We start from the raw sequence: 19,970 nt of genomic DNA on the forward strand, positions 1-19,970 counted from the left end.
TAGAGCAGAGACTCTGCAGGTGTGAGGGTCACGTTCTGACTGGTGGATCACCGTGCTTTACAGACTTGCTTCATAAGGCAGTGTTCCTTAGTAAAGGGGAGAGGGTCAAGCAAACAAGCATGTGCCCCAGCAGGTGTTGGCAAGGCAGAGATGTGGTCTTCACCCCAGCACTTATACCAGTCTCTGGTACAGCTGCAACGCAGTCTGTCTTGTTGATAAGTTGTCTAGATTATTTCTCTGAAGTTTTTTTAGTGGTTGCATGTCCATCCTTTATCTCTGCTAATGCTTCCTGGATGCTGCTAGAAGAGGAACCAAAGCAGTTTCTGCCTGATACCCAGTGATGCGAGTCCACTGTTTAGCTTGGTAGTTGCCAATTTAGATCTCGCAGAAGGCACCAGAAGTTCAGGAGTTTGCTTCTGTGTGGGATTCTGAACCTCGTTCAGAGAGGGTTACAGCTGGAGGAGAGAGGGCTGCGGCTGGCGATGTTTGGGAATCTCCAATGGGGGGAGTTCTTGCTAGGGTGATGGACTAAACCAAGTGCAGGATGAAACCACAGTAGCATAATATTCAGGGTCTTTTCTATGATAGGTCTGTAGCTTCCTGCAGGAAGCAAGCCTTTGTGCTGTAGTCCTAGGCTTGGCAATGTCCAGCTTTTGCTTGTTTTCTCTGTTGAACTCTGTCAATTAGGTTGACTGAAGCCTGGAAGTTACCAGAGGGACTTGGTAACGACTGGCTATGTCGCCACGGGTGATCCTGTCTGTGTTTCATAGTCGCACTTCTCTCTTTATTTTTATCATTGTCAAAATAAACAGGGTCGTCTTTCACACTGACGCCTGCCACATTCCCGTGAAATCTTTGGAATTAATCAGACAGTTCTCAAAAGTTTCTGTGTTCCAAGAAGAAAAATGTCAGCAAGTTAAATGCTTTGGCCTTGCTTCTCTTGGCTGGTAACTTACAGTGCTAAAAGTGAGACAGCAGCATGCCTATGTGATTGAAATAAGTTTCTCTAGTTCATGTGACCTTCTCTAAGAGGACGCATGCAAAGAGTGCCTGTAAACGAGCTAGGGCTCCAAAATAAGTAGTCTTTGAAGTTCTGTAGGAATCTTAAATCTGAGCTACAGCTTAAGTGTTATGAAAACCAGACATTTAAATAGCAAAACTCAAACTGAAGTGATTTTTCTTCCTCCCATATGTTAGTCAGTCCTTCTCTATTCATCGGTGATTCAGTCAGTGCTGTTAGTTGTTAGAGGATAGGAGTGGACATCGAGTCTGGGCACTTTTGGTATGAGTTCCAATTTCAGAAGTCATATCTGGCCCTCAACAGTCTGTGTGTTAGAGGCAGGTCGAGCTGCGTTATAAGGGAAAGCATGAAACGGGCAGAGCACAAAATGTTCAGATAGATAAAGAAATGACACCCCCCCAGTTTCAGTATACATGCAGATTTTTATAAGAGTAATATGGCTTTGAAGCTTGTTAACTACTATTACTGGTACTCTTCTGGCCTCAGATGACTTTGGATCAGGCTCCTGTGTCAGTGGAGTCTCTCACTATCTTGGGTCTTGCCTAGACTCAGGTTTGAAATCTGTTTGGCATGCCCGTAGGGGAGGCTTGCTGTTGTTAACGCCTCCTTGGCTGGCAGTTGTAACTGAAGCTTCTGCCTGGATTCTCACAGGGCCAGTGTACCTTTCAATACCTCTTGCCAATATATTTATTAAAAAAAAAAAAAAAAAAAAAAAGCTGGCCAGTATATGTTGGTTTCTCAGCTGAGTTAATAAAACAGACTGTTTTTGTCTATTAATTTCTTCAGGCTGTGACTTTAGTAAATTGCAAGCAAACAGTGCTAGGTAAAGAAAGGCATTAGTTCTTTCCTTGGTGGAGAATTGGTGTTTGTGGCAGCCTCACTATGCAGAACAGCTGTATCATTGCCCCATGGTTTAATGGTGTGCGTTTCATGGTGCTCTCTGCGCAATTTTTTTGCTTTCATCAGCCTGTGTACTGTTGAAGTTTGCATGTTTGTTTGGATTTCTCTGTGTTTTGGATATTGTCTATTAGGCCAACCTGTTATCAGTCTTCAAAGCTGTCTGAAACCCTGATGTGAGCTATTTAAGAGTTTTTGCTCAGCAGGATACTGAAGAACTAAACGTGCGAGTGTGTTCCTTGGTATTCTGCATTGTAGTAAGTATCTAGCTTTCTCATAAACATGAGAGATTACTTTCTTCACCTCTCTTTGGCAGAATTAGCCCTCTCCCACAAAAGAAAAACCCAGAAAAACAGAAGAATTGGGTGGAGTTCTAATTGTTCAGGCTACAGGAGGGCAACAAGTGGGTTTTGTGGTCTGTTAAGCTGCAGGTGATTTCTCAGAGCTTGATCTCAATTCATGTTTAGTGTTTGAACTTACTTGGTTTCCTACTGCATCACTTAATCAAATCTCTGCATGTTCTGCATCTCAAAACAGTATGCCAAGTAGAGCAGCAAAACTAATTCTTAGAAAAGCATCATCGTCATTAGTTTATTGGAAGTGAGCACATTTTTAAATCTCTTATTTGTTTCCCATGTCAGCAGAATAACAGGATCAACAGTCTCATCAGCCAGGCCCTGGTGCAGTATTTCCTGGTTTTTCAGTTTTAGATATAGGTTGAGATCCTCTCTTTAAACTTGTGTTGTAGATATTTCAGATTTCAGAATGATTTAGAAAGCAAAATTGAAACAATGCTGACTTGTTGAAGCAAAGAGCTGATCAAAATGGAGTCTGACTGTGACCTGTGCTTCAAGGTGATGCTGAGCAGAATGGAGGATTCAGATCCTCTGTCCCTACCTGTTGCATTGCAGGCAGTTTCTTTGTCTAGCGCTTTCCTAAGTGCTGTGGCATGTGCTTGTTTATTATGTATTGCCAATAGAGTTCAGCCCAATAAATGGTATTATTGATGGTCATTTTTGTTCCTAGTTGTCCTGTACTCTGCCCCTCTTTTATAAATCTTATGTAGTGGTGGCTTTCTGCAATCCCTTGCTGTGCCTGCATTGAGATTTGATTTCTTCCTGCCATCTGCTTATGTGCGGTTACGAGTGCCAGACTGCCTAGAATCTGCTTATACTCAAGCCCAGTAGAGTACCTGTTGCTTCCCTCCGTGTGGCTGAACTGGTCCTGGGTGCTGGTTTGCCGCTGTCGACTGTATGCTGGCCCCTGTCAGCATTTCTGCTGCTGCTGGGAGTTTTCCTGTTGTTGGCCAACAGTTTCTGTGAGGGCTGCGAGCCCTGGGGAATAGTGTTGTGTGAAGAGTCCTATTTTGTCAGAGAAGTGCGCATGCATGCATATATTTGATTTGGAGTGATGAGGAGCAGGAGGAGGTGGGCATCGGCATCTAACCCCATCGCTTAGGCCTGAAGCCCATCTCTGAGGCTCTGAAAAGAGAGACCAAGAGGAGAAAATAAACTACTTCTAAAACCGCTGACTTATGAACTGCTGACGTTACGTCCCACAGTTAATCTATAAAAAAGCTCTCTCTTGGTCTACCTGAGTTCTTGTCTTGCTCAGTTTGGGGTGTATGATTAGTTTTTGAATGAGCAGGCATGACTATTGTTTTCATAAGTATGTGTTTAAGTTACTGTCTTAGAATTGGAGGTGCTTCTGTCTGTGGCTTTAACATCTGCTTACCTGTATCAATTTTTTTTTGTGTGAACAGTGTTATTTGAGATGTAGGCTACATGGAGTTTTTTTTGCTCCTATATGATACTGCATTAAGATTGTGAAAAGTACATTTGTATGTTTGGAGGAAGTATTGTGGGGTAGAGAGGGAAGAAACCTTACTGAAAGGTCCCTAGTGGACACTCAGTGTCCAGTGAGGGCTTGCACCCAAGATCCGATCCTCTGTATTCTTTTTCTGACAGTCTGTCACTAGACTGCTAGCACTTGCCTCTGGGGTAGTTCCGCTTGGACTTGTACACAAAAACTTCTGACCTGTTTCTTCTGTGTTGCTAGCTAGTTATACATTAGTAAGGATAACAAGCTCCTGGAGGATTTGCAGGAGTATGGAATTTATATCACAAACCCGCTGATCTCTTTAAAACTAGATTATCCTGATCTTATAACCAGCATGTGGTGATATGGGTTATTTTCCTTTCCCCTGGGGAGTTATCTTGCCTTCAGTTTCTACTGCCACTGGAGCATTGCTTTGCAATGGCTTTGAAGGACACTGAATTTCTGCTCTGTTCTTGTCCATAAAATACAAGGCTCTTGGTATTCTCCCACCCTTTTCTCTAGGTCATGTGTACTTTGAGAGGTGTTCTCTGTCTTCAGGATCAGCTAAATTAGTAATCTTAACTGTCAATTATTGCAACGTGAATGGGGGTTACCAGATTCGCATGTGTGCTGTGGAACCACTTGTCCTGCTAGCGATCTGACAAGTGATGGGTGATGCTATTTTAATTTTCAGTAATGTTTTACTTCAAAGCCTTGCTCTACCACTAACCTTTTTAGACAAATGAGGCTATAGGTGGACGTCGCCTTTTCCTCTTCCTGTATTTTTCCTGGCAATCCAATCTTGCAGCTGGGGTGTGGAGGAGAGGGTTAGGAACTGAATCCAGAAAGCTTTTTCCTGCACTTGGGGTTGCAGTAGGAAGGGGACTGGACACCTCCTCTATTCTCCTGGGGTGCAGCACCACAGCCCTTCTGGGGACCTTGCACACTCTTTGCTGTGATACCTTGCGGAGCAGAGCGAAGAGGTGCTGGTGAGGGACAGGTAGCTTGTGGTCAAACCTTCTCACTGCTGGAGCAGGTATGTGGGGAGGATGTAAGATGGGCACAGGAAGGCAAAGCTGAGCACAAGACTGGTATGGTGAGCACCACTATAAAAATGACATGTAAGTTTTAATGTATTGTACCAAAACGATCTGGGTGTCTTAGCCAGTACTATACAGTTTACTGGGCAGGTTCCCACAAGTGTCAGAACTGGAGTCTGGAGGCTCTAAGGTATGGTTAGATATGAGAATGAAAGATGGGGGGGGAGGGACACTTGTGGTTGCAAACACAAAACTTATGTACTATTCACAACGTAAACTTTCATGTGGATAGGACTTTTTTTCCTGTGGTATAGTAGGCCCCTAATAAATTGCTTGTAGTACAATACCTTGGCACAACGAACTAAGAGGCCTACAAGAGGGGGTTGCACAGTGCTGTTTGTGGGCAGCTGATCTGAAGAGAGCTGCTCTTAGCATTATAGGACTTTAACAGTCCGACTGCTAAGATGCAAACCAAAGTGGAAGGAGAGTTGAAAGTCATTCTAGGCTTATCCTTGATATCAGACACAGTTAAAACCAAACTAATTTCAAATAGGGGTTATATTAGGAAAACAAAGCACATGAAAACTCCTAATTTTCTACCCTACTCTTGGAGTTACTCCTGCTCTGCGAGGTGGTGCCATTAGTGTAAGGTGTTGTGATCACATTCAGGTCTTAAGCTGGCAAGTAATTTTGATTTGCTGCAACCTCTTTACTGTGGAGATTCTTTGAAGGTTGATGCCTCGGTGAAATCAGTGTCTCTGTATGAGGTGTTCGGTTGCTGAGGCAGAAGAATTCCTATTAGCTGAAGCTTCTCTCATCTAACCCAGAGTGATGCAATACAACTTTCCAGGCTAGCATCTGTCCTAGGAGGATTGTATGGGGGCTAGAAGGCCTTAGTTTAAGCCCTGGAAATCTTGCAGCCATCTTCATCCTAGAAATCGCCTCAGATCACCTCATGCCAGTGAAGTTGGGCACCAGCATGAATTAGCTCCAGTCTGTGCTTTAAACATGAAGCCCTGTGAGATACACTCACTCCAAACAGGTTTAAAAAATGATTACTGTGAGCAGTGTGCTAGCAAGCCTGCAGCCAGTGGTCGTTCTCTTGAAACTGCCAACAACGGTAGGGAGTTTAGCAAAAGCTTCCTTAGTGAAGGAGGAGGAGGAAGCCCCTGCTGAAGACCTAATAAAACTTCCAGCAAGGAAGCTGCATCCACATGGGCAGTACTTAATTGCACTGCATAATCAGCAAGGCTCTCCTGCCACGTACCTGTAGTGTGCCTGTCCTGGTCACCCTGTTTGAAAGACAGGCAAAGTTACTGTATAGGGGCAGTGGAAAGAAACTGCAGGAAGGGCAATCAGAAGCACTTAGTACGTTGAGTAAAGCGTGTGGCTGTCCAATCAGTTAATCAGTAACTTCTGTTTAGAAAAGCATGAGTCGTCTTGTCAGGCTAGAAGTTTAAAGACATCTTCAGGTTAAGGGGAGGCTGAAGTAGAAAGCTAACACTAATCACTAAAACAATCATAGTGATTGTGAAACATTCCTGGACATTAAAGAAACATTATCACTTACCTATGGAGACAGCTTAACAAAAGGGAGAGACCTCTTGTTGATTGCTGGGTGGGTAACTCCTGCCAACTGCCTTTGGCTCCAGGAAAAAAAAAAGGAGCTTTACTCCTCAAAAAAAAACACTCGATGTTTACTTGCCACCTCATTCTCCCCTAGGGTTTGCACAAGAAAGAGTATTTTAAGACATAGAGGCTGTCAGTACTGATGCTTTGTCCATCACTACTTACACATCTGAGCAAGAAGAGATCTAATTGAGTGTTTTCGTATTCTGTAAAGACCTGATAGCAAATCCACTCTGGGCAGGGAATAGCCAAAACAGCTGAAGCAAAAAAATATACAGAGAGGGCAGTGAGGGGATAGAAGGCTGACAATTTCCACCCTTTACGCAGAGACTAAGCTTTCAACTCCTTGCAGATGAGACCTGCATGTAGTCATTGCAGTACTCTATTTATAGGTGCTGTTGTTCCTGCACTGAACTTCTTGCACAGGGGTGTCTGGTTGGTAAACCCTATAGTTAAATATTTACACCTTCCAGTAACAGTGAACAACTGAGAGCTTCATGCTTGATAGCTTTTACATTTGAAGAGTTGCTGCATTTTACTAGGGTGGAGGTCTCCTGAGGGAGCTTTTTGTTGTGGAAAGTCAAGGTTCAAGGAGGTGTCTGTCTAGTGTACCTTGAACCAATTTCAAACTGAGGTTTGTGTGCAGTTAGGTCCAGAGAACTATGAAAGAGGAGACTTGTTGGTACAACTGCACTGCTGTGTTACTTATACAACTGCTGTGCTGTAACTAACCACACACAAAATAAATATTACACCAAAGAAGTGAGGGTCAAGCTTGGAAGCTGTTTAAAAGTCAAACTTGCTGACTGAAAGTAGGTAGAGGAGGGTGGTGGGGAAGGCTTGGGGCAGCAAGTCCGGTAGCATTTGCAGTTGCCTGTAGCGATAGCAAGCAGCAGCAACACTTTGTCTCTCTGCAGCCTGCGTCCTGAGTAGCTGTGTTAGAGCAGCTAACAGGGAAGGCTGTGACCTGCACTGGTTTGTCTGCGAATGAAGAGAATGAAACATGATGAAGATAATAACTAAACTAAATAAATAACTAAACTGCCAACTATGTTGGAAGAGCTCTCAAGTATAGATAAGACCCCAGGGCAGTAGCATTGCATCTGTTCTACATGCTGCATTTTTCCTTACTCCTTCCAAGTGGAAGGAGAAGATGTAAAACTTCCTGTAAAAATATCCTAATCTCTTAATTTACAGTTACAAAATGATGCAGACTTTCACTTAGTCTAGGGTGAGTAAGTTCTCCTAAACGCTGAAAAAAGTTCATTGTCTTTGTACTCATTTTAACGTTTCCAGAGAATTTCAGGTAATAAGTATTTCCTCATTACTGTTTGGGTTAACTTATTCTATATGCTGAACCAGTTGCTTTGCTGTGAATTGTATGAGCAGCTTTTGTGATTGTACCTGGCTGAGTAGTTCTGGGCTGTTGAGTCTTTATCATCTTTCTTCTTTAAAATCTATCATTTTGAGCCCCAAACTAGTCTCTAAGTGTCTCTAATGGCTTTCTGCTGGATAGCCCTTGAAGGAAAAAATCCAGGTGTGTTTGACCAAGCTCTTAGTTCTGACAGCTTAATAATGAATGAGAGAACTTTATTTTTGCAGTAACGGGGTGGTGGGGAGAATAGCTTTTTTTGTGGATTATCTTGTCTACATCTTGGCTGATGTCAAACTTAGACTAGGACTTGGTTTTCCCAGATGGTATTTTTCCCACTTCCTCTTACGAGGAAGAGGGGGAATTAATAGGCTTCCTAATATGTGTGGAAATGCTTTTTTAAAGAACAAACAAACAATCCCCAAACCTCCGAGAAAAACACAGAAGTGATGTCACTTAAACACCTGTTGGCTGGTAGATATAAGCCAGCCTTGAGCTTTCCTCTTAGCTTGTTACTTCTGCCCTCCACAGGATTCAAAGATATTTATGGCTCTTCTCCCATGCATGTGTTTGAAGGTGGTGCCATATAGTGTGGTGCATCTTCTTTAGACTTCAATCCACAAACTTACAATACAAATCTATTCTGCAGAGCAACAAAATTATTTTTATGCTTTCCTTTGCATAATGTTTAAGAAAAACGAGAGGAACTCCTACAAAAATGTCTGTAAAATTAGTTTGCTTAAAAGTTTGCTTGTAGGCAGAGACTTAAAAACTTTTAAGTGAAAACCACATAGAAGAAAGAGTAGAAACTTTGAACTTTCCATTCTCATGGCAGTATGGCCAGCTAATGCTTTCTTGGATGTGTTGAGACTTGTCTATATGTGAAGTTAATCAGAAATGGCTATTCTGTGGTAACCAGCAGTCATTCACACCCTTCTGGAATCTGAATTAATTTTCAAGTTTAAACAAGTTCCATGTTTCCATTTTAAGAGCAATTAAGAAACTATTTTCACCATGTTCTATTGAATTTTAACACAGTTATAGCACACGGGCAAAAGCGGACTTATCTGATGTCTAGAAATGAACCACACCTGTAACTTCCATGGTTCCAGCTAGAGCATGGTAACAGATAAGCATCACCTATCTCTGTATCCCTTCACCAGTAATTGTCTGATAGCCAGGTACCCAGTGAAATCATGTCTTGCTGTTTGAAAACCCTCCTCTGTTAGGTGCTTAGAAGCTGCTGTGTGTAATGCTGTGCCTCACACAACTGGAGTGCCTTCAGCAAGGAGCAGGACCAGCCCATGCTAGAGGGCAGGGGATGGGCCAGTATTATTTAAAGGTATTAACAGAGCCATGCAGTGAGCTAGTTGGAGGAACTGATTTTTTCTGGCTAGGTCGGTTTAAACCTGTGTCACTCTCCACAAGTCTGTGCTGCTCAAGGATGGGAAGGCTCAAAGCACTGCTTTCAGAGGTAGTGCTTAACTGAAATGTGTGAAACTATAGCTTCAGTAATAAGAGAAGGTCTGGCTTCCCTCTAGTTTGGAATCAGCGTCTCCCTTTTTAAAGGAAAAAAGGCGTCGTTCCAACTCTCAGAGCATTGATCCCTATTGTAGTATCTGAAGTGCTGTTCAAGTTTGGAATCTGAAGTCAAGTCGATCTTGAAGCCGCAGTCTTACCTACAGCCTGACAGTCAAACAGTTCAGTGGTAGAAGACATGACTGTCTGCATTTCCCAGTTAATAGGCAGATGAATAGCTTTGCCAAAATGGTGAGTTTAATATTCTCTTGAGACAGTTCAGGTTGGAGTAGCAGTCACAAGTGGTAAGCTGTCACAGCACTAATTTAAAGCCCTAGGTGCTGCATGTGCGGTTGCAGGTGCTGCTCTGGAGGGTCAGGTTTTGGTGGTGAGAAGGGAGTTTAGTCCAGAGGCCCAAACAAGCCCTCCTTGTTGATGGCAGGATTTGCTGGACACTTGGCTGAGATGAGTCCCTGGAAGTAGACAAGCAGTTTTGACTGCTGTCACTCAGCGGAGGGAGAGTTGAACTGACTGCCTGAACGGAGGCTCTGCTCTCCTGTGATGACTCCTGCCTGATGAATAAGCGGCACATCAAGTCCCAGGCAGCTGGGAAATGTCAGGTTGCAACTGTGGGGTTAAGGAAAGCTGTGAGCCCCAAGCCATTGTGCTCGCTCTCTCTAGCTCTAGGTGCTCTACTTGGGGGGGGGAGAGGGGAGGAGGGGGTGGTTGTGTGGTGGTTTTTTTTATTTTTGTTTTATATCAGTAGGATATGGCAGTTTGTAAGTCTGGCCAGGGAGGATGGAGGTGAGATAATGAACTGAAATAGTCTGCTGCAAGGTGTGCTTTTGTTTCCAGGCTAGGACTGTGTATCTCATCTGCTATCAGATCCACTGTGCTCTTTATTAAATAAGTCTTTTATGGAAGCCTTATTTGCTCAAACAGAAGGTATATGGATTTGCTGCCCCAGTGCTTCCAGTTAGTGAACTTGTGCCTCTAGCTTCCTTCCAGTTGTTTATTGAACCAGGTGTCTGCTCCACAGCCTCTTTCCTTGCACTGAGCTTGACCTGCTTTCCTCGCACTGGTGCAAAAAGTAGGGCAGACTTCTAACTTTGGATATTATTAGATGGGAAGAAAAAAGATATTCTGGGTCTTTATCGTTCCCTCTTAAAAAGAGCTGACCTGTGAAGCAGTGCTTCAGGAAGCTGTTGGTGATGACAGGAGCCCTGGTCTGCAGGAGGCTGGAGGACAGGCTGGGAGGTCTGGTCCCTAGCTGCTTGTAGGGATTCACTTGGCTGCAGATTGGGAGGGACAAAGAAAGGCTGCAGCTGCTTCCAAAGCAGAGCTCACAACTGGCAGCGTTGGCCCAGAAGATCCCTAATGCGGTTCCTGTGTTATGGGGCAGGAGAGCCCCTAGGGTTGGAGCATAACCAAACCTCAGGCAAAGCCATGTGTTAACAAAAAGCTTAGTTTGCAGATGGCACTGCCTCTGAGTGGCAACAAAACTTGGCTCTGTCTTTCTTTTATATGGCCTTGCTTCTTGGGGGATCACAGGCACGGTTGGTGGAACCGCGTTTTCGGTACTATGCTAGGAAGAGGCCAGTGCTGTTTCCTCAGTCTGTGTAATTGTGGTATAACAGGATTCAGCCTGAAAACATCTTGAGCACTTTGTATGTGAAAACTGCTCATTTTATATTACTGGCTACCAGTGTTAGACCTGTATTTTAGAGCTGTATCTTGTAGGCCAGCTGATGGCATTGACTGCTGAAGACTAGCAGTCAAAACAGGCTCCAGAGCTCTTCCTCTGTTCACTTCTTGAAACATGCATTTTCCTGGTGACCTGCACAAGGATTTTGTCTCTACCTTTGTGGGTGGATAATGACTCTAGTAGTTGTGAGAATATTGTTCATTAATCAGCTCTTATTTAAGTGCCAGATTTACTGTGTCTGTCATGAAAACTACCTCTAAGGAGCTGATGGGCAACTGTTGCTGTAAAGAATAACCAAAGGTTTTTGTCCTGACCTACCTCGTATGATCCCTTAAAATAGAACAATGCTGCTCAATCCAGCTTATCACAGCTTTGCAGCTGTATATGAATAACCTATTTTGTGACATGCTCTTTTTCCTCCATTCTTAATTTAACCTATAATACTGTTCTTTTTCATTTCTTTCAGAATGGACTGCTGAATTGGGAATTATTGCAGACCCAACAGTACAGCACTGCTTGCTGCTTCATCTATTACTAGTTATTTAAATTGGACTTTTAATATCCTGCCAGCTGCTCTTCACACACACATGGTGCATTGTTGCCATTCTCAGAATTGCATCTTTGAAACCCAGACCCTCAGTAACCTTCATCGAACAAAGAGGCGACCTCCTGCATACGTTTGTAGAGGGATTTTTTGGACCTGCTGCCCTCTAGCTTTCTTGCTGGTGCTGTATTTCTAAGACACTATGGAGCCCAGTATGGAGTATTGCTTAGCGCAGGTGCTGCAGAAAGATGTTGGAAAGAGACTTCAAGTTGGCCAGGAATTGATAGATTACTTCTCAGATAAACAGAAGTCAGCTGATCTTGAACATGATCAGACTATGCTGGATAAAATGGTTGATGGACTGGCCACTTCTTGGGTGAATTCCAGCAACTATAAGGTAAGACTTTCCAGGTGGAATGTGATTAGTTAGGTGTTTCATTGTCAAGTTATACGTGATCTAAATGAAAGTTAAATGGTAGACTTTCTAACATACTGTTCTGTAAAATGATAATCATGCTGAATCAACCATTTGTATCCCATTTCTTGGTAAACAGTTGATAGCTGATGTGATATTGAGGACTCATGGTGGTAAGACTTTAGCAAGTGAGAGTTTAGTAAATGGATTCATATTTGGTATTCATGCTTTTTGATATCCAGATTTTTTTGCATACCTTGTTTGCCTGTGGGATGCTTTGATCGTCCAAGTAGTTGGCAAGGCTTTTGAAATTTTATGTTAAAAAAGAAAGAAAAGGGGAGGAGAGTTCTAAAGCTGCAAAAAGTGTGTGTGTGTTTACACACACACACACACACACACACACACACACACACACACACTATCTTTTCACACTGTCACTGATTCTTGCTAGATTTTTTTCTAAACTCTGGGGACAGTTAAAGTACAATTCATTGTTCTTCTACAATTAGCTCGAGAAAGCTAATCAGCATGTGTCTTCTGTTGGATTTGATGATCTTGCATCAACAAAGATGAGGAGTGAGACAAGGAATTCAACTGCCTTGTTATCCCTATAGCTTTTTTCATTTCTCCACACTTCATGAAGAAGTGCTACTATTCCCACGTACTCTGGTTTCCTCATTGAGGAAGGTTTCTCGGGTGTGGTTTGGAAAAATGCCTGTCCTTGTCCTTTCCTGAGGCACACTAACAAGGCAAACAGGGTGCCTAAGCTGCTGCTATAGGGAGAACTAGGGGATTATTGTTCCTTTTTCATGAGTCTGGGAAAATCTCTGAGGGTAAAACCTCCTACAGACCTAAGCCTGAAGCTAATTAACTGTGTGTTGTACTGTGGAGTACAACTATTAACTGGAGTTGTCTCCTGTGGAAGTGAAGGAGAGACTAGCATATAGGTTGCTTGTGATCCAGAGCTGAACATCCTCAGATTCATTTAAACTATATTTTTAATATAAATTTTGATTGAAACAAGAATGCAGTATATTGGTTCATGTGTTCTGTGCAGGTGCACTTTTGCTCTTTATTTTGTGAATGAATAACTGCAGCGGAAGCTGTTTGGCATACAGGAACCAAAAAACGAAAGCCAGTACAAGCTTGAAGGACTGCTCTGGCTCAGCCCGCAGAGAAGTCTTACTTAGTTTGCTGTCAGTATCAAACACTGTAATTTCCCGAGACCATAACATGTTCTTATTGCCCCCCTTCCTAACTGGCTTTGTCTTAGGCTTCCATGATTCTCAACAGAAAGGTAACACAAGCATAATAAACTTGAAATTGTCATGAAACTTGCTGTTTGCATGGATTTTATGAACTGATATGGATTACAGAACTATGCAGTAATTTACAAATTAAATGTGATCCTTTCAACTTGTTCTCCTTTCCCTCCACTTCCCAATCTGCCTGAAATATATACTCACAAAGCCCAGTGTAGTGTTCATTATCCAATAACAAACTAGTGCCACTTCTTTGTTGGCATGACTCCATTTCAGAGCTCATGCAGCTAACTGAGCTGATTGTTCATTAGTGTGCATATTCTCTAGGTAGCATTTGCTGCGTTTAATAAGTTAACTTCTATTGTGCATGACAGAGGCTTTTCTCAGAGATGTGTATGGAGGGTGTTTTGTTCAGTGAGTGAACAAAATAGAAGGTATGAAACCTTTGAGTGAGATAGGCTGACCACCTGGAGTTTGGTGTAGTGACCCTGCTTCAGACCAAGACTTAGTGCATTGTCATATGCCAGTCTCCATTTTGTTTTAGTGTTTGCATCTGTAATATTGTCACCTTTCTTCTTGACTGCTTGTGGGGGGTTGTGGAAACTCAGCTGTGCCTGGTGTTAGTGAGAATAGAGTAGCCGATGTGATCTGATCCAGTTCATGGATTAGTGTAACAACCCTAAGAGTGAAAGGCCAAACATCCCTGCCGTAGAATAGCCATCTGGAGAGCTAAACTGCAGTTGTTTGGTCACGGTTGAAAAAGCTATTATATTTGCAGTCTGTCTCTGCTCATGTCATTCCCTTGATCTGAAAAAAATATTAATTTAAAACAAAGATTGAGACCATCTGCAAGATTTGAAATTTCTTAACATTTCAGTGATAAAGGGTGCTCTCTCAAACTTAGGCTGGGTTTGGATGACAGACCCATTAGCTTGGGACAGGGTTCAGTTGATTCATGGCGTCTGCCTGTCTGTCTGGGATTGTTTTAACTAAACAATTGTGCTTATGTTATCACCGGGGAAACATCAGCCAGCCAAAGTGAAGTGACTTCTGTGTGGCAGTACTGTTCAGAGTTTGGACTAAAGGAGTCCCAACTGATGATGAAATTACTTAACCTTTACAAGGAGGGCTCAAGCTGTCCCCCTCACTGGTGTACAAGTTTGAGATGTGTAAGTCATGACCATGGTTGGTGGGTTTTTTATGTTTGGGGTTTTTTTGTGCACTGATTCTATTTTAACCTGATGCTATTTTGTGAAATCCTTAACCTCAGCACTAGGAGGGAAACGATACCATTTTCTGTTTTGAGTGATGCAGCAAAAGGCAGTAATGGAGGTGGAAGAGATGTTTCTCTTCCCTTGGTGCTATCAAAGCCTAAAAGCATCATGTATGAAACAGGAGAGGGGGACCCAAGATGCTTCTGATAGCATTGAACTGTCAGATGGACACCTCAATACTCTTCTATCAAGCAGCCTTGTGACCTGATCACTTGTCCCTGCTCCTCAGCAGGTGACTGCCTGAGGTACAGAAGATGCTCAGATAATCCAGGATGCTTTTTATGTAAAGGAAGCAAGGCATTGAGGTCCTGTGCAAGACCCTTTGCTTCTTATCTATGCTTGTCAGGAGCACACTTGAATTGCACCTAATAGGCACTACCTGGTGTATATTTTCACAGTAATGCCAGTAGGTAGCCAGAGGACAGATGAGTGGTGGAAAGATGGCTTCTCTTTGAGAACTTCTGTGTTTCCCTGGAGCTCAGTTACCCACAGCAGGGAGTCCGTGTGTGCATGCCTGCTAGGAGTTGTGGGGTCTACTAGAAAGATTGGAATGGAGAAGTGACTGCAAGACACTACTGATCAAGAGAGGAAATTCTCCCCTTTCCCTGCTCCATTTCTCCCCCGGCTTGTTTGCTTGGTGTGTGCTGTTTCAGAATGGTGGTTCTGCTGGACTCCGTGTTCTCCCCTACTAATCAAAAAGACTTTTGCAAAAAGCTTAGAAACTCTCAACAGTGACAAAGGCCTGCACTGAACTGGCAGTCTTGTTGTGCGGCAAACCTGTCCAGTGGTGTTCAGGGCTTTGGCACGTCCTCTTGGTTTCACAATTGTGAAGCAGGGGGGAAGAGCCGAAATCATCGGAAATACCCTAGTGAACCATCTTGCTTTGAGCTACTACTGGCAGTTATTAGGTAGACAGGATCTCCTTACTCATCTGTAACTGATGCAACTTTCTCTAGACCCAGGCTATGATGTGCCATTGAAGTTTCACGTTAAGGCATATAAGTGTTTATGTATATATCCAGGATCTTAAAGTGGTCTTTTACCAGCAAGATATTCCTAGGGGCAGACTGAAGGTGGCTGACAGTGACCTCTTGCCTGCTGCTCCCTGGCAGATGAGCACTGTACCATCTAGCAATGGGAGATGAGGGGGTCTCACACCTTTCCTTTCCCTGCAAAGTGTAACCTGTGCTGTCAGTTTAGTTTTACCTTTTTTGTATTGCTGTGGGGCGTTTTTTGCTTGTTTTGGACCAGCAACAACCAAGAGCAAACTCTGCTTGGAGAAATGGCCCAGGCAGGATAAAGGTCCATGTAACTGAGCAAAAGTCCTCATCAACCTGTTCTCATACTGCAATGTCTTAAGAGAGGCTAGGTCAAATTGAAACTGGATGGGAGTTACCAGTAAGGAACTGGATGAAGCTTTCTGCTGCACCTCTGCAGTTGGAATGATTTTTGGAACTTCTCTGTTCTCATGGTGCATGGGATCTTCTTGCCAAGGAGAGTATCTCTACATGGCAGGATCTCTTTGCCCCAGTGTGGCTTGATCCATCTGTGTGAGGCTCTGTGCCCGGTGGCTTGCAGGATTCGGCTTTGACTATAAAGGGGGCAGCTACAAACTAATTTGCGTAACGGATCCTGCTGGCTGAGGACCTTGAACTTGCAAAGGCCTCCTCACTGTACAAGTAAAACTGTGCTGGTAGACCCAGTCTCTTGGGGTGTGAGCTGTGCAGGGTGGTGTATCTGGGACTTGATGTTGATTTGTGTTTATGCATGCAAGACTTCTGATTTGGTTATTTTAGCTCCTAATTGATTTTACTTACAGAAGCATCGCACTCTTTAAAATAAAATATATGGTGGAATATTACAGGGAAATTTTATTTCTCCTGACAAAAATGGTAATTATGTTAGGGAAAGCAGCCTTGCACTTATCTATGTCTGAATCTTAAGCATTAGAAGAGCTTGCTTCACTGAGCTGAAGAGAAATAAAACTTACATACATAAATTAGTTTTCTTTGTTAAACTGTGCTTTGAATAATTTTTGGCTTCTCTAATTGGGGGGTAGAACAGATGGTGCAGGCTTAGTTTAAAGTGGTGTCCATTAGAGTGACTTAAGCTGATGAATGGTTGTTCGCTATAAGCATACATTTGTTCTCTATACCGTGTTTATTTTGGTTGAAATTCAGTGGAAGAAATTCTGATTTAAGAAATAATTATCAGGCATGGTTATGGGTTGATATGATAATTTGGTAACTGTGTTTTGAGTGTTTAGTGCACAGGGAAAAAAGACTTTGGGAAGGGGGGAAGGCAGCTTGAGCTGTAAAGGGTTTCCAAGCAGCTGCTGCTGTTAGCTGGTGGGTTTTAGGATGCTGATGGGTACATGATTAGCAATACATACGTTTATTCAGCAGTTCCACCCCTGAAAACTTCTTTACTGTGAAGCTGTGTAATTGCTAGTAAGAATGAAGATAAGTTAAAATTATTTTGATATCCAGGAGATGTGAGAAAATTAGACCACGGAGGAAGAGTCGTTTTGGAGGTCTTGGCTGAGAGTGCATCTGCTCTTAGCATATGCCTATATCCCTAAAGGTATCTTAGCAAAAATGACCTCTGACTCTTCTTGTTGCCCAATTAGAAGGGGCGGAAGACTCACCAGACTTGAGCTGTGTTTGCAATTTCATGTGCAGTCCTTGACTTCAGGCTCTGGTGCTGGCATGCTCCTAATCTGTGGGTTTTCCTGCCCTAAACTATGAAAGAGCAGAGACTTTTGGCTCCAGGATATCCAGTAGGTGTTGAAAGGGTTAATCCCTAGCACACTCCCAGTCCAGCTGGTCAGTCAGTTTTTCACTGGCTCACTTCTCTGTGGTTCTGGTAGCTGGACCTGCCTTTCCAGTGCTTGCCAATGGGTATGGTAATCTGATCTGATTATGGTGCAGCTCTTACCGGTTTGGTGTCAGCAGTATGGGGAGTGCCATAGACACAGATGCAGAATGGAGCTGTAGCGGCTGGGCAAGATTGAGTTTAATATTAGCTTCAGCCCTTCATATTCAGGACAGGAAAAAAACAACTGCTGTAGCAAATCAGCATTTAGGCTTTTCCTGTGGACTTTTAACACTTACCAGTAACAGTGACTGGCTCTAGCAAGAAGGGTTTTCCTTTCCCAGCTGGGAAGAACTGGAATGAAATAGTAATACTTTTTAGTTGTTTTGTATATGATGTGGATATGCTACTGATTGCATTAAAAAAGAAAAGGGGTTGTGAGCCTGAGTGTACCGGACCACAGTATCTTTCAGCTGTTTACCAAGGTATTATGAAATCAAATATAAATAGTGGGAGGCCACAGAATCTCGAGTATGAAGAGTGGAGACCCAGTGTTGAAATAAATAGAGTAAAAGTTTGTTTCCATAGTGGCGCACATAACTTGACAGGTTGGGTCAGGCCAAAGGTCTGTCTAGCTCGTATCCCATCTCTGACAGTGGCCAATAGTAGATGATCAGAGGAGTAGAAAAATGGAATATAGAGTAAATGTCTCCCTTGCGTATCCTTCCCTCCTGCAGAGGTTTGAGCCCATGAGTCTGCCTTCTGCCTGAATTTATATCTTCTTCCTATAGGATTTTAGTGCTGACAGTAGTTCAGGCTCAGAGCATTGTATATGGCTTATGCGGATGGGCACAGACAAGTGGGCCCCACAGAAGCTGGGGGCCGGATAGCTGGTTTCTGTTGGTGGTGTGGCCCCCTCTGCACTGGTGAGGCCAGTTGGGCTCTCAGTTGGGACTGGGAGTCTGGTCAACACAAAACGGACTGAGCCAACTTGGGGGCTTATCAACATCTAGGTTACTAAATTGAGAGGATAAAGCTATTCCTTTAATGCTGGTGTAGTGTTTCAGTTATGGCAGTTCAGTGCTTGTCAGTAGGGTTTTTTTCAGAGGTGCATTTTGGAACTAACGTGGTTTGCGCTCTCTTGGGAAACCTTGAGTATACTAGCTGACTGCAGGGTTCTTGATGCTCACAGCTGAAGCATCTGTGGAAAAAGCAGATTATTGGGGATTTATTGCCTTGGAGATAAGGGTGTACTAATGCTATTGTGCAAGGCATTATTGGACACTCCTCTGGAATGTGTTGTACAGTTCTAGTTGCCCATGTTCAGGAAAGAGGAATTCAAGCTGAAACAGGTTCAGGGAAGGGCTAGTGTGGTGTTCAGCGGGTTGGAGAGCCTGGCTGACCAAAGGAGACCAAAAGTTTGGCTTGTTTAGTTTGCAGAATGAAGGCTGAGAGGGAACATGACTGTCATCTATAAATACATCAGAGGGTGAACATCAGGGAGGGGGAACAGCTCTAAGAGCTGAAGGGCAAGGTTGGCACAAGAACAAGTGGGTATAAACTGGCCATGAATAAACTTGGACTGGACATTAAATTAAAGTTTCCTACTGCAAGAACATTGAGGGACTGGAAGACTCTTAAATAGGTATAGATATAGCCAAAGATTCTTATCTGATTTTAGGACAGATTCTGTGAAGTGGTTTATATACAAGATGGAATAGGATTATCTATGGTGACAGGGAAAGTCCATTTCCGGCATTTTTTTCCTCTGATAGAACAGATATAATACTTTGTCTGAAACTGCTCTGATGCTTTGAATAAACATGACTATTTTAAAATACTGCTTTTTGCTCTTTAGAAATCCCAGAGTGACTTGCCTGAAAGTCACTTGCCTGTTACTGCAGTGTATTTATCTCTGGGGTAGAATTAGCAGTCGCTTATATGCCTGAGTGATGCAGCTACCCTTGTGCTTAGTAGGTAGCAGGATAAGGGGCAGGAGAATCTTCATTTTCTCTGGCACTGTGTCTCCTAGCTGAGGATCAGTACTTGAACTGGAGATTAGTTGCGGTGCCCGGGCTTGTGGGCGTCTTGATTTTTTTGCGAACTTGATGTGTGGCTCTGCTAGGAGCAGAGACTCTAGGATGGCTCTGTGGGATTCTCTTGTTCAGCACTTCATCACTTGATGCTGAAAAAAATACTCATCTGCCCCTACAGTCCCCTCACCAACACCAGCTTCACCTGCCTGTTGGTTTCTCTTAGCTAAAAGCATGCATGCTTTTCCATCCCTTCTCTTTGTGGGATGCTCTGGAAAGCAACTCTTGTCTCACTCTTTGAACTTCAGCATGGAAAGTCACCTAGTGAGAGTCCCATAGGCAGTGGAATCTAGTTAGTTGCCTCTGACTTTCTCTAGTTTTAATTAGGTCATTTTGTTGTAAGCAGGAGTGCTATGAAGCCTCATTTCCTTTGACTTTTTCTATGTAGATTTGTGGTGTCTAATGTGGTTTTCCTCATACTGAAGTGTTTTCTCGTAATGGAATTTCTTCTACTTGGTTACTAGTATTTTTAAGAGCATAGTATCTTTGGGATTGCTATTTTCTCAATCGCTTTTGATTGAAATTGGTCAAAAAATTCAAATGCTACAGGGAGAGGAAGGAGTATATG

General features: G+C 43.1%; 1 protein-coding gene across 1 annotated transcript in view; it reads left to right on the plus strand.

The window, feature by feature from the left end:
- CLASP1 (cytoplasmic linker associated protein 1) overlaps positions 1-19,970 on the plus strand; it is a 196,169-nt gene that overhangs the window by 1,245 nt on the left and 174,954 nt on the right. The window contains exon 2 of the mRNA XM_026118450.2: positions 11,467-11,941. Coding sequence (XP_025974235.1) covers positions 11,747-11,941 — 195 coding nt within the window. The 5' untranslated portion in view covers positions 11,467-11,746. The remainder of the gene's footprint in view (positions 1-11,466; positions 11,942-19,970) is intronic.

Source organism: Dromaius novaehollandiae, chromosome 7, assembly GCF_036370855.1.
Source record: "Dromaius novaehollandiae isolate bDroNov1 chromosome 7, bDroNov1.hap1, whole genome shotgun sequence".
In the NCBI taxonomy this organism is placed as follows: domain Eukaryota; kingdom Metazoa; phylum Chordata; class Aves; order Casuariiformes; family Dromaiidae; genus Dromaius; species Dromaius novaehollandiae.